The sequence below is a fragment of the Cladophialophora psammophila genome (genome assembly GCF_000585535.1).
Source record: "Cladophialophora psammophila CBS 110553 chromosome Unknown aczJe-supercont1.25, whole genome shotgun sequence".
Lineage (NCBI taxonomy): Eukaryota > Fungi > Ascomycota > Eurotiomycetes > Chaetothyriales > Herpotrichiellaceae > Cladophialophora > Cladophialophora psammophila.
The window spans coordinates 50,742-64,234 of record NW_006912946.1 but is presented as its reverse complement, the minus strand read 5'-3'; the positions used below and the strand labels follow the sequence as shown (position 1 = coordinate 64,234).

Here is a 13,493-nt window from a genome sequence, read left to right as displayed (position 1 = left end):
CCTCCAAAGCAGCAGTGACTGTAGACGGTGGCTCTGATGGTAGGAATTAAGCTTCCTTGGTCACGAAGACTCGAATCGGCAGACAGGGGGAGACTGGTCGCTGTTTTGTAGGCAGCTAGAGCGGACGAGGCAATTATCTGGACGGGAATCGGCCTTGACAACAAGGCATGGTGATTGGACGCATGGCGAGGATTGTTTCGGGAGAGCTCTGAGTGGAAAGCACCGCAGAAGGAATAGCAGGCGGCATGCTGTGGCAGAAGACGACTGGGGGAGAAGAAGGAAAGAGGGATCGAGAACGAGAGTGAGATGGTGGGAGAGAAGGAGAAGAAAGAATGATGAGCTGGATCGACGGGCGAGAGTTTTCAGGCAAAGAAAAACAAGAGGCGCCCGAGGTGCGTGTAGCTTGGTAAGTTCTGGCAACCAACGTGACAAGCGTCACCAGCGTGCAATGCGGACGTGGTAACGTGTGGTTTGATTGTGGTTCCAGTCAGAGGAAGCGGATTGGCAGCATCACCAATCACCATTCGCCAGGCAGCCACCACGGGACGACAGAGGCAGAGAGGCAGACGAGGGAGGGAGACGGGGGGGAACGGGGATAAGGCGAAGACGGAAGCTGCAAAGGCCACGAAGAAGAGGAAGAAGAAGCAGCAGCTAGGTTACAAACAGTGGTGAAGACGGAGGCGAAACATCGGGCAGCGCGGGGAAAAGAAAGAAGAGGGAAACGCACAAGAAGATGATTTGAGGTCCCGGGTAATGAAAAAAAAAATCCATTCATCAATTACGAGGTAATTAGGGTGGCATTTTGTGCACTGGCAACTGGGCCTTTTTGATGGGGGCTTGTTGGGGGGGGGGGAATCTGATGAGGCAAGGCACGTGCATTCTTGGGCGGTCAAGCCGGTGACGGGTCGAGATCACGCGTGGTCTGGGCAGGCAGATAGATCTTCCTCTACCCAATATGGGTACGAGGTATGTACTGTACATACCGAGCAGCCCGTCCTATTTCTATCATGAGACACATCCCCCTTCGGATCAATTCCCTAATGGCCCAATCCAAACATCTGGGTCGAATTCGCCCACGCTGCCTCGCACACTTCCTCCACTGCCAGCGCCTTCACGCCGGCAATCACGTGCGCCACCTGCACGATGGTCGCCGACTCGTTTCGCCCTTTGACCATCATCCCTTTCTGCCATCTCTCCTTCTTCACCGCTTTGGGGATCACCGGCCCATCTCTCAGGTACTGCGATGAGGCATGAGACGCTCGTATCTCACACCAGGGTCCATCTGTCTCGATCTGAAGACGATCCAAAGGAACTGCTTTGACCACCTCCAGGTTCTCTGCTGTCTTTATACTGCACCCGTTGATGCCGATGTCAAACCCAAGCTTGACCAGTGCCTCCATTTCCGGTATGGTGCCGGTAAAGCTGTGCACCAGGCCGCGTTTGGGCAGCTTGTCTAGGCGGGCACTGAGGATTCTCTCAAAGTCCTCGCTGCAGGCTCGCGAGTGTAGGAACAGCGGCAGCTGCATCTCCACTGCCAGGTCCAGCTGCAGCTCGAAATATTTGAGTTGGATCTCCTTCGGCGATAGGAACAGTCGATCGTAGTCTAGCCCGATTTCTCCAAAGGCGACCGCATGTCCACTCTCTTTTGCTTCGAGGGTCAGATCACGAAGCTCTTTGATGAGGGCACTCGGGCCGCCCGCGTGATGGTCAAAGTCCTGCGTCGAGCACGGATGTACCCCAATCGTCGCAAAGCAAATGCCCGCTTGAAATGAGTCAGAAGGGCGGACACTGTCGCCAGGGTGCCTGTTACATACGGTATTGTTTCGCGAGCTCGACCGCATGATGGGACTCTTTCAGGCTGGAGCCAGTGACCATCAGTTTGGTACAACCCACGTCCAGGGCTCGTTGGACAACGTCGTCCAAATCATCCTCATGCGCTTGCTTTCCGTGGTACACCCCGCGGAAAACAGGGTCTCCAAGGTTGATGCCAACCTGAATCCGTCAGTCAGCCTTGAGAATGACTCATCCGTCCCATCCAGCTACGCACGTCTGCGTACCTCAACGGTTTCGTGTTGTTCGCCATGGTGGCGTAGCTGGCTATGTTTTTTGGCCAGGGACTGACGTGTATCCTACCAAGCCATCCCCCGGGATTTGGCCCTATGACAAGACTCAGTCGTGCCTCTCTAATCGAGGACTTCGCAGACACGGTGACTTACCACCAAGATTGAGACGAGACCAAAGACAAATGGCTGACAAGGCTGAAGGTTTCAGGAAAGGGAAGACGCTACAGCTGGAAAAGGCCTGTAACCGCAATAGCATCAGATTAGCTGCAACGACTTGGGGCGGCTGCAGGAACAAGATCTGACCGTTGGTTGGCGTGTGAGTTGTCGTGCCCCAAGGGGGACAGAAGTGAGAAGTGAGAACTCCGATCAACAAAAAATGTCGCCGACGCTCTCGGCGTCAATTCCGCCGAGATGCGACCTTCTCGATTCACGTGATCCTCTTTCCTCGCAAGCTTGCTCGCAGCTCCAGTCACTCCAACCCTCCATCTTCCCTTCCACCTCTCTCCGCACCGGCCTTGACACCGACAGCCTCCCGTCCAAGTAGGCCATCTCGACAAGGGGCTAAAATGGTCACTATCGGTGTCACTAACCGGTAACTATACCTTCGACCGATGGAGTAAAATAACTTGGATGGGGGCTCTCATGGTGGGAGGCTGGACTGCTATATAACCAGCGCCTCAGATGCTGTCTCTTCTGCTTACCTATTTTCTGGGATAGAAGAATCGTCGAGCTTCCCAGACGGGCCCCCAATGGCGCAACGCAAGATCTCGGTAGCTGAGATCTCATCTCACAGCGCAGACACCGACTGCTGGATAGTCGTGGACAACCAAGTATGGGACATCACCAAATTCGCCCCTGAGCACCCTGGCGGTCCCGGGATCATATACAAGTACGCGGGTCGAGACGCCACCCAGGCGTACAATGAAATCCACTCTCCAGCGATAATCAGAAACAACCTTCCTGCAGACGCCCTCAAGGGAGTGTTGGACAGATCCACAATCACTGAGGAATGGTCACGACCTCTTCCCACCGAGACATCCAAAGCCAAATCCGGCAAATCAGCTTCGAGTTCCAATAAGCCACCGTTGGATTCGCTGATAAATGCCCACGATTACGAACTCGCCGCCCGGAACAGCGCTACCGCAAAGACATGGGCATTCTACTCCTCTGCAGCGAACGACCTGATAACGCGGGACCTCAATGCCAGCCTCTTCAACCGCGTGCTCTTCCGCCCGCGTGTGATGCGTCGCGTGGACAAGATCCACACCGAAACCACCATTCTGGGCCATCCCGTCTCTTTTCCACTGATGATCTCTCCCGCCGCAATGGCGCGCTTAATCCACCCAGACGGCGAACTCGCCATCGCACGGGCTGCAAAGGAGAAGCACATTGTGCAATGCATCTCCAACAACGCTAGCTATTCTGCCAGTGAAATCGTCTCTCAACCTTCTGTGTCGAGCTATCCGTTTTTCTTCCAGTTATACGTCAATCGCGAGCGGCCCAAATCCGAACAACTCCTCCGCAAGATCCACCAGCTCAAGAACGTCCGCGCGATATTTGTCACGACTGATGCCGCGGCAGCGGGGAAGAGGGAAGCCGATGAGCGGGTTAAGGCTGATGAAACCATCCAAAATCCAATGATGACCAGCAAGGCCAAGAACGACAAGAAAGGCGGCGGCTACGGACGGCTCATGGGCAGCTTCATCGACCCGAACCTGAACTGGGATGACATCGCCTGGTTACGGTCTCAAACCAAACTCCCGCTCTTGCTCAAAGGCATAATGTCCGCAGACGACGTGCGGCTAGCTCTTGACCACGGCCTCGAGGGCGTAGTCCTATCAAACCACGGCGGAAGAAACCTCGATACGTCACCCCCGGCCCTGCTCGTCCTGCTCGAAATCCACGCACGGTACCCGGAAATAATCACGCAGCACCACCCTGCCTCCCCCGCCGTCCGGTCCGGCCACTCAAGGCCGTTCAGCATCTTCGTCGACGGCGGCATCCGCCGCGGCACGGACATCCTCAAGGCCGTCTGTCTGGGCGCCGTGTCCGCGGGCATCGGGCGCCCCGCCCTCTTCGCCACGGGATACGGCCAGGACGGCGTGGAGCAACTGCTCGACATCCTCAAGGACGAGTTCGAAGTCGCCATGCGGAATATCGGCGTGACCAGCCTGCTTGAGTGCGGGCCGCAATACGTCAATACAGGGGCGATCGACGAGTTGGTCGTGAAGACACGGGACCACCCGTATGCGGTGTCTTGGGCGCAAGACCTGAGGACCGCGCAGAGAACTAGTCTATTCGAAACGGGGAGGGAGAGCAAGTTGTAAAGGCAATAGATTCCCCCATGCAGAGGGACACAGGGTAAAAGGGACGAGGTAAAAGAAAGAAGAGAAAAAAAATGTGCGTGCCTACGTGGAAGACGCGAACGGACTCACTACAATAGCTAAATCTCCGATGTTTCAAGGCGCTGCACTGTTGGGAGCCTCCCCCCTTGCCTTCCCTTCGAGGCTCACTTGCTAACAAGCTCGTTGCATAGATTATCATCTGTGTGCGCATCGAGCATGGTTTGCTACCAGCCGGCTTGGGCCCGTCATATATCATCCGATCCGGACATAGATATACGGAGCAGATAGAGAGATAGACCTCACCCTGGGTATAGATATAGACATAGACTGAGACAAAGACCCTGCAAATGCAACGACCCTGGAAGCGCTGGCACGCACGCCTCGGCAGCATGTACATTTGCTTTGCCTGGGAAAAACAAGGAAGAACGAAGAGAAGAACAAAAAAAGATTTTGAACTCGGGTAGTTATGACAGACATCAGACTCGCATGAAGATATATGAATGCATGGACGCATGGATCTACATGTATGTACATTTATTGTATACACACCCAAGCCCAATCTACTACCACTGCCTAGATATGCGGGCATTGCATGACGCGTAGGATGGGACGGAATGGATGGATATTGCATCTGTTTTTCATACCTAGTCTCTTCAAACATGATGATAAAACCCCATTTCACAAAGGCGGACCGTACCGGTCGCAATTCCTCAAACACCGTCTCAGAACCCGAATCACGGCGGCCTGATCATTCGGCTCGCGCGAGTGCCACAGCGGGCGCACAGAGTCCCAGACCGCTTCCACTTGCTGGCGAGACCCCGTCGAGTTGGCGTAGGCGCGCAGGAGCCAGCAGATCAAGGGCCGCGTCGCTTCCACTTGATATTGGGATGTGGCCGGAATGGGTGGGACGTCGCGACCGTCTTCTACATCTGTCTCAGGACGGGAGTCTGTCTCGGCATCGGAAAACGGTGCGTCGGCGGTAGCGGATCTAGCAGGACTGCGCGATTCTATGTCTGGCGAATCTGTGTCTGTGGAGGATGGAAATGTCTGCGGTTCTGGGTCGACTCCCGTCGTTTCGGCCGTAGTCTGCTCTGGAGAAGAGGAATCGTGTAGGTCGCTGCTTGATGGATCGATTGCCAGGATCGGGGAGGGCAACACATACTCTCCTTCTTCTTGGTCCAACTTTCGCTCTCCCAGCGGGTAGTAGGTCTTCTGGTCATGTGGTGGCGATTCCTTGGTAGAACGAGAGAATGGATTTCGAATCAGAGGTTCTTTCTTCTCTCTTTCCTCGTCAAAAAGCTCGGCATGGATTCTTTCGATGTGTTTTCTTCGCTCTCTGGGAAACGCGGCGAGGTCAAGGACAAAGTCATCCCATTCACTCATACGTTTGAAAGCTTTGTGTTCTCCATGTATAGATTGTTCTCTTTCATCAGAGGTTTCGTTGATGACGTCAATGGATGGGAGCTTATGGTGATACGACTTTGTCTGTCTTGCACGTTTGCGAGCCATTTGGCCATCTCGGATATCTTTTCGACAAGCTTCCCAGGCCAAATCCAGACGGTGCAGATTCCAAGTCGCATGCGGGTTTCTTGTCGCGCCATGGAGGGCAAACCCCTTGAATAGCAACTGATAGTGGATGCTCTGTAATGGGAGACCAAATAATTCCGACATCTCGTTGATTAACACTGTGATGCGGTTGAGATTTCCGGAAATATTTGCATGATATGAGATCATGGTCCGAAAGGTTGTATGGTCTGGTCTCAATGGCATTAATTCTTGGGCCTCCTTATGATGCTCCGGCAGGATACGCTTCAGCCTGCTCGCAAAAAGCAATACTCGCCGTAGAGAGTTCGCTGCTAGCTTGCGGTGTATTAGCTCAGGACCAGGGCCTGGATATTGCCGGTAAGATGCTATTGTGCCGTCGCTTCGTACTTCTCGACGTGTGTTGATATGAAGACTCTTCATCCGCTCATATATTTGCTCCGCCGCCGCCGGTTCCTGGGCATTGAACAGCGCCGCCATTACGCAATTCAGTACAAGGGTGTCGACAATTTCCCCCGCATCGACAAAATCACGGTAAGCTTTTCGAACAGCGTCCCCGTCGCCTCGTAACCCATGATAATAAATGACGCTGACACGACCAAGCCTGTTGAGATGAAGACCACGGTCATGCATCTCTTTCAGGATCATTTGAGCCAGGGGATACTTGTTGGCTCTCACTGCAATGTCAAAGAGGATATTGAAAGTGACATTGTGAGCTTGTACACCAGCTTCTTGTTCCATCTGCCTCCACAGTCGCAACGCGGCATTCAGTTCCGACTCTGTTACTTTGGAAAAAGACCTGCCAGCCAAGTATACCGCAGACGCCCATTCTGACCGTGCGATTGGTAGATTGGCCTTTTGCATGTCGTCAATGAGGGATAAATATCTGATCATTGATTTTTCGCTCTTTTGCCAAGGTGTTGACATGCGTTGCAGGAACAATCTGATCGTTCCCTTGGGAAGAAAAGCGACCCCTGGTTGCGGCAGACTCTTGTAAGCTCTGAACAGTGCTGAGTTCGAGGAATGATTGTCGAGAAGAAGATCTACAAAGGCTCTGAAGGCGGAAATCTCGCGCAGCTGCTTTGATTTGAGCATCTTCTCCACCTCCTTGAGAGGCGATTCATAACCTTCATCATCCGCATAAAATTCCGCATAGGCTTGAGGTGGTGCAAAGTCTTCAGAGAGCTTAAATGCGTAGTCTTCCAGGAATTTTGGCGTAGGAGATGAATGAGGCGATTCCGGGTCGAAACGGCTGCTGTGGGTAAAGAAGTAGAGGTCCACCAAATTCTTATAGTCATCTTTTGACAACACAACAGCCGGTTGCTGCGAGGCTCCCTGTGTCAGCAACGCAGGATGTTTTGATGTGGGAGGCATCTTGTGCATTGAACTGTCCAAGCTGGCTTTGGCTTTGGCTAGCTTTTCCTCGAGATCTCTCACAGACTTCAAAAGGGCCATTTGTTCCTCAAGCAGGGGCTGTGATGGCTCGAGTTCATCCCGCTTTTCTTGTTCAACGTTCTCTTGTCTTACTTTCTCATAAAGAGTGCTCAGATCGTAGAAGAAGGCGGCCGGCAGTCGACTGTTTTCCGCGAAGTCAAGCGCATTGGAATCAAAGAATTTCCACGCATCAGTTCTGTTTTTGCGCCGACTCCGAGGGCTCGTCGACTTCCCCGATCCATCTAGGTCCCCAAGACGGCTTTGGTTGATCACATGGCTGACGCTGCGGTATTGGCCCCCGAACATGTTCTTTCCTTTCTCTTGAAGGTCTCCATGCTTCCATCGATTGGTTCTCCGGAAAGCGGACGTCGACAGTGGTGTTTGACGATATCGCCTCGAACATTCTCCAGCACGCGATAGCCAACTGTAGAAAGCTAATTCCACAGCTCTAACAGTGTCCCCTCCGATGGTATCACTGCCGCATTGACGTATTGAACGCTTCGAGGCAACGGCTGGACGTTGGCGGATGTTAGGGGCGAGGAAGTCGCATATCGAGAAATTGTTCCGTGCTATTGGCGTCGCACTCGGAAAGCTGCTGCATCCGAGAATTTTGGAGGATTGATGCATATGACTGGGAACATGTTGTCAACTCTTCATCATCGGCTTGAAATGAGCAGACAGTCTTTTCCAGGTGCTTGTTGAAGCCATCGTCGAAAAACACTCGCGGTTGAGATTCCAAAATGGGGGATGTTGGAAACTTCTCCACTAGCGCGCCTTTTCGCCGCAGCTTCGAATTTCAATGGACGCTCAATTTATCCTACAATCAAGCTGCCTGTGTCGCTAGATACAACGACAGATCTATAAATCTGCGGGCTTGGGAAGTTGGACTGCTTTCTCAGAAACCCCTGCTCCTCCTGATCGCCCAGAGACACATACCAGCCAGATCGAACCCCTCCCCATCCAGCTGCCCGTCATGGGCCGCTTGAACTTCACTGCCATCAATGTCCGCAAGACAGCGCTTGCCAAATTCAAGGCCAAACAGATTCCTTCCGTTCCGAACTGGGTCGATATCGTACACGATGTTCCGCCGGCGCAAATTCTCATCCGTCAACAGCCTATGAGGCATCCTCTAACCAAAGTCCGCACACGAACCCTCCCAGGCGGAAAAACCGAACAATACGTGCAAATGTCGGAACCCAAGAGACCAAAATCAGCGAAAGCTCGCCATGTCTTTACTCCCAAACCCTTGCAATACGAGGAGGATTCTCTACGAAAAACCTTCTACAGCGATCACCCCTGGGAGCTCGCGCGGCCTCGAGTAATCGTCGAGACGTCAGGAGAACAATACAAACACGCGGACTGGTCAAACGGCCTGATCCAGCCTGGTATCCCGTTGTCGGGCGAATGCGTGGTCCAACGACAACTCTGGCTTCTGGAGAACGTGCCGGACATCACAGTCCCGCAAGCGTACGACATCGCACGAAAGGAGTTTTACACGCTGCGTCGACGACAAGAGAGAAGGGATAGGATTGCAGCCGAAGAGGCGAGACACATGGGCGCCCGCTTCGGCAAGTCAGCCTTGCAAATTTCCATGGGCATCGAGAATGAAATGTACAATGACTGGGAGAGATGGAGCCGGCAGGTGGTCTTTGAGCAAACGTCAAGAGCGGCGGCTTTTGAAGGGACCGTAGCTAGCGCCGAGGAAGAGGCGTTGAAGGACAATGCGCTGGATGAAGGGACAACCCAGCCGCAGCAGCCAGGTGGTCGACCCGCGATTGGAGCTGCCGTCTTTGCTCAGCAGGCGCAGTTGGATTCGCGTATATCGAGGCGTCCGGGGTCTTTATAGGAGGTCCCAGTGTATATCCATAAGGAGCTGGCTTCAACCAAATGTGTTATAACACTAGTATCTCAGCCAGACTCTAAAAGTATTTCGCTCCTGCTTGGACATGGATATTCGCGACGCAGTGTCTCTCTCCACGACGGTTCTTTACACCCTCCCACATCGCAAAACAGCATGGACGCTTGCTTCCTGCTCATCTTACCTGTTCCGCCCAATACAGTGCTCTCAAACGCGTCCATGAGATGCTCTCAAAATCTCCCATTCATCCCCTACAACTCCCCGAGGCTCAATCTGTCGATCCGGCATGCCTTTGTCTCCCACCGAGGCCACAATGTGCCTGGAGATAGATTGAGACTGGGTCACGAAATTTCGAGCTGCCACACCCGGCATCAGGCTGTTGATTCTCTGGCAAAGCCGAGTTTAATCCCATGTTTGTCGTCCTACATGGCACTAGGACGTTCCCGATGAGACTCTTCTCGCTGTCTCGAAAGCCCGTTGAAGTATATTCAATGTTGCTTTGTATTCATTTCCTACTCCTGAAGCGGCTTACAAATCTTGCTCCTATCGATAGCGATTGCTTGGTCTCATCGGTTGACGGGCAATCCCACCTCCAGATGACCAGCCAGAACATGAAGTTGGTACGGAGTGCTAGGTATTGAGAGCGGCTCCGTTGGCAGTGTAGCTTTTTGATGCAGCTTTTTGGTGCAGGAGAGACCAGAGAGATGTTGACCCAAAAACGGTTAGCGTAAGATGGCTGAAAGAGCAGCAACGGGACATTGGAAATAGCGGCCCAAGACCACCCAAACCGGATCTTCGCGTCCATCTCGTTCCCGTCGCCCTGTTGACTTCCTGGTCCTTTCCCATCCATTCCACCATCAGCCCTGCTGGCTCCATCGGAACATCTGGTCTAGCTGCAAAGGCGTCATCTTCTTGCGGTCACCATGTCATTGCCATTCCCAAATGTCTATCATCTCCGAACAGTAGCTGAAGCTTCGTCCAATGCCTGCTATGTGTGTCACCGGCCCTCCGCCAAGGTGCTGATCACCCCTGACAATAAAGTGAGTGTCATTTTCTTTGCCGGGCACACCAAGCGTCCTGATACTGCGTCATGGCGATTACCATACCAACTGGTCTTGTCAGGACTTCTTCTATGTCTGTGTTTCCCACCTCAGCGATAGAGGATTTGCTTCCCCTATTGTAGACGCCGAGGCGGAAGCCGCGAGGAAGAAAAAGGAATGGATGGACAAGGAAATCGAGAAGATCAAGCAGGAATACGAAGAGAAGCAGCGCAAGAAGAAGGCCAAGAAAAAGGCCAAAGACGACGACAAAGACAAAAGGAAAGACGACGACGACGATGACAAGGCTGAGAAAGAAAGGGATGACAAGGTCGGTTCTTCTCCCGCCTGTCCTCTCACTCACCCTTCCTCGAAGCTAATGCTGCGAATGGCTGCAGATCAAAGCCATCCAGGCTGGCGCAAATGCCAACGACAAGCCAGAAGACATTCCTCGCGTATACGCACTGCACAAGTGAGTCCTTCCTCCCTTCTAGTCAGCTGTCTTCTCCTCTGATGTTAATAGAAATTTCTACCAAATGCGAATCGACCGTTTACGCAACTTGGAAGTTGCAAAGCGGAATCAACAGCGAATGAAAGACCCAAATTTGTTCCCTGCAGTGCCGAAGGGAGACATCTCATGACCCGACATCAAATTGACATCCATACTCGTTCTTCATTGACCTCTAATCCCTCGTCTCGTCTTGGTTCATTCTCTTATTCGGATTTTGAAGGTGGGACACCCCCAATAACTCGAAAACGTGCAGGCTCAATGGGGGCCAGAAGCTTGCATCTGAGCCTGGGATGATCACTCAACCTTCATCAACTGCATCACTCCAACAGCAACACCAGCGATGGTGCATTCTGCGGGTTGTCAACCTGCATATCTGGTGCGAAGTCGTCTGCAGCATGCTGCAAAGCTCGAAGTCGGCTAGGGATTTAGGGCTAGTAGCCCTTGTCAGCACTAGCGTCGAGGTGTGTGGAAGCCATCCATCCGGTGGAGCTGATACTGTCTGTCTCCTGCTCTCATCCATGCTCAGAGGTCAGCAGAGACTCAGCGACCATAATTATCCTTATTCCCATTGGTGGATCTGGATGGGAACGATGTCAACAGAAGTCAGGTATTCCAGCCTTTGTCGTGACGACACGTGGTTGGGTACAACATTTCTCGCTCGCAAGGTGCATAGGAACACGATCTCGCATCGTGCAGTTCGTGTTCACAAGAAGCGAGAGAAAAAAGACTCAAAAAGCGCCAAACTCGAGTTCAATACGGCCATCCCGCTCTTGCAGTCGGGCCACCCACCCAGCAGTCGCTTCCACCAATCTCGCCCGCTTTGGGGGCTAGTCTGCCCACATGCCATATTCGGTCAGCGTCGCGTATTACAGAGGTGCATCGCGCATGATCAAGACCACTTTCCCAATTTACAATGCTTCAGGATCACAGATCCATAGCGTGCCGCCATAAGAGAGACAAGCACCCTGGTTGATCCTGGCCCGACGTCCTACCCTCATGCCGAGCCGCGGTTCTAGATGGCAAGCGAGATCCTTTTTTACTTGGCCCACTAGCCCTTCATGGTTGGGGTAAATGTTGGGGGTCGGCGTTTGGAGGTTTCCGGGCTCCTGCTCTAAGTTCTCACAAGGCTGAACCTCAATGTTTCACAACATACCACATTGTCCCGGCCCTACCCGGTCACTTCAGCTCATACACTTCTGAAGGCGTTCTTAATTCTCTCCCATGCTCTCAATTTCAGTCCCGCCCGGATTGGGAGTTCAGATAAGCGAGCCGTGGACACGTGGATGATCACAACAGCCGGAGTGTTTCCGCTTGTTGCTCACTCGGAGTTCTGGCGAGCCTTGATTGTTATCCCGTTTCAGGGGTGGCGTGGATTGAGACCTGGTCATTCAAACTCAGAAAAACAGTCGAAGCTCTGACTTTCGGAGCGCCCGACGGTTCGAGTCAGCGAGCCGGTTTTAAGCTGCAGTATTGACAAGCTCGACCCCGGTTTTACAGAGCATGAAACATGCCAAGCCAAGAACTGGCCTAAGATGTCTAATCATACATAACGACTGCCGCATGTCAGCATCGAAGGATTCTGCATACTTGTTGGATCAATAAAGTATGCAACCACGCGCGAGCCAGAGGATCACTGTTGCGGAGGTGATTTCCAAAGCTACCGATGTCGCGAGCGAACGGCCGGCGGCAAAGTGAGCTCTGCCATCTCTTCAAACTGCTCCATCTACCAATTTAGCGAATGGCCCTGTAAGGCTGAAATCCAGAGACACACTCATCGATGGGGCTTTCATGAGAAGGCTGACACAGAGACCCCGAGAACGGCGATCACGGTTGGAGTTGCAGCATCCTGTCAAGAGCATTCTCGTTCATGGCTCGTTCGCGGGAAGACGAAATGACCTCGCCCAGTTCCTTTCGGACCGCAATGCGGAGGCCACACTTGCATCGTCAAAATGTTAAGGAGTGTGCCACACGAGGCAAGGCCGGATGAACACTTCGAACACCGTCAAAGATCCTAACTTCATTGCCTTCACAGACGCATTTTTCATGAATCATGAGTTCTTAGATGCGCGGGTAGAGGTCGGGACACAACCACTTGCCAGTTCGGGTAAGATGCAGCGGCTTTGACTAGGTACACATGTACTTGTAGGGACAAGGTGAGAGTATTAGCTGCCTCCCCTCGAAATGGACCCAGCAAATGTGGAGTGACATCTGTCAAAAATTGGTAGGTGTTCGGAAATGCCAAACGAGGAAATTGTACTACACAAAAGAGTGCTTACTCGTGTGGTCCTGACTCCTGACCGACCCCAATTGACCGGGACCAACCAGGCTGCCAGAGTGCCTTGCCCGCTTATCTCAAAGAGGCAAAGGGCGGTTCTGCCCTTCCTGCCGAGAACACTGGCAGCAAGCAATTCAAGAACCCAGCGACGCCCCTCTCCTGGAATGAGGAACGAAGACTTGCTTGCAGCTCGGAATGTGCCACGAATGCCTATCGAGAGTTCTTGTTCTTACAAAGAAGGATGACCCGACAAGGATTCCCGAGGCGAAGACCGCCCATCAACCGTTTATTCTACATGGATCCTATGTACAAGAGTAGAACGTCATCATGCCTGAACTAATGCTTCACGGCGTCCTTGGACCTTTGGCAACGGAGACTGTTTGCCGTCAGCGGTGGCAAGCTTTCAGAAGCCTTGTCAACGTTAGGCG

At 52.8% G+C, this 13,493-nt stretch overlaps 5 protein-coding genes across 5 annotated transcripts; 3 read left to right on the top strand and 2 right to left on the bottom strand.

Annotated features, from left to right (window-relative positions):
• Positions 1-1,037: 1,037 nt before the first annotated feature.
• On the bottom strand, positions 1,038-2,083 carry A1O5_11298 (uncharacterized protein; the record flags this gene model as incomplete). Its single annotated transcript, XM_007751870.1, has 3 exons — positions 1,038-1,762; positions 1,815-1,992; positions 2,048-2,083. 3 exons carry the CDS (start codon positions 2,081-2,083, stop codon positions 1,038-1,040), a joined length of 939 nt encoding a protein of 312 aa, XP_007750060.1.
• Positions 2,084-2,812: 729 nt separating this feature from the next.
• On the top strand, positions 2,813-4,390 carry A1O5_11297 (L-lactate dehydrogenase (cytochrome); the record flags this gene model as incomplete). The annotated part of the gene is made up of 1 exon (XM_007751869.1): positions 2,813-4,390. The coding sequence occupies one exon, from the start codon at positions 2,813-2,815 to the stop codon at positions 4,388-4,390; it is 1,578 nt and encodes a 525-aa protein (XP_007750059.1).
• Positions 4,391-5,086: 696 nt separating this feature from the next.
• A1O5_11296 (uncharacterized protein) lies at positions 5,087-7,690 on the bottom strand (the record flags this gene model as incomplete). Its single annotated transcript, XM_007751868.1, has 1 exon — positions 5,087-7,690. The coding sequence occupies one exon, from the start codon at positions 7,688-7,690 to the stop codon at positions 5,087-5,089; it is 2,604 nt and encodes an 867-aa protein (XP_007750058.1).
• A 667-nt stretch (positions 7,691-8,357) lies between these two features.
• On the top strand, positions 8,358-9,230 carry A1O5_11295 (uncharacterized protein; the record flags this gene model as incomplete). The annotated part of the gene is made up of 1 exon (XM_007751867.1): positions 8,358-9,230. One exon carries the CDS (start codon positions 8,358-8,360, stop codon positions 9,228-9,230), a length of 873 nt encoding a protein of 290 aa, XP_007750057.1.
• Positions 9,231-10,165: 935 nt separating this feature from the next.
• Positions 10,166-10,920, top strand: A1O5_11294 (uncharacterized protein; the record flags this gene model as incomplete). Its single annotated transcript, XM_007751866.1, has 4 exons — positions 10,166-10,282; positions 10,365-10,610; positions 10,678-10,751; positions 10,803-10,920. The coding sequence occupies 4 exons, from the start codon at positions 10,166-10,168 to the stop codon at positions 10,918-10,920; spliced, it is 555 nt and encodes a 184-aa protein (XP_007750056.1).
• Between the last annotated feature and the right edge of the window lie 2,573 nt (positions 10,921-13,493).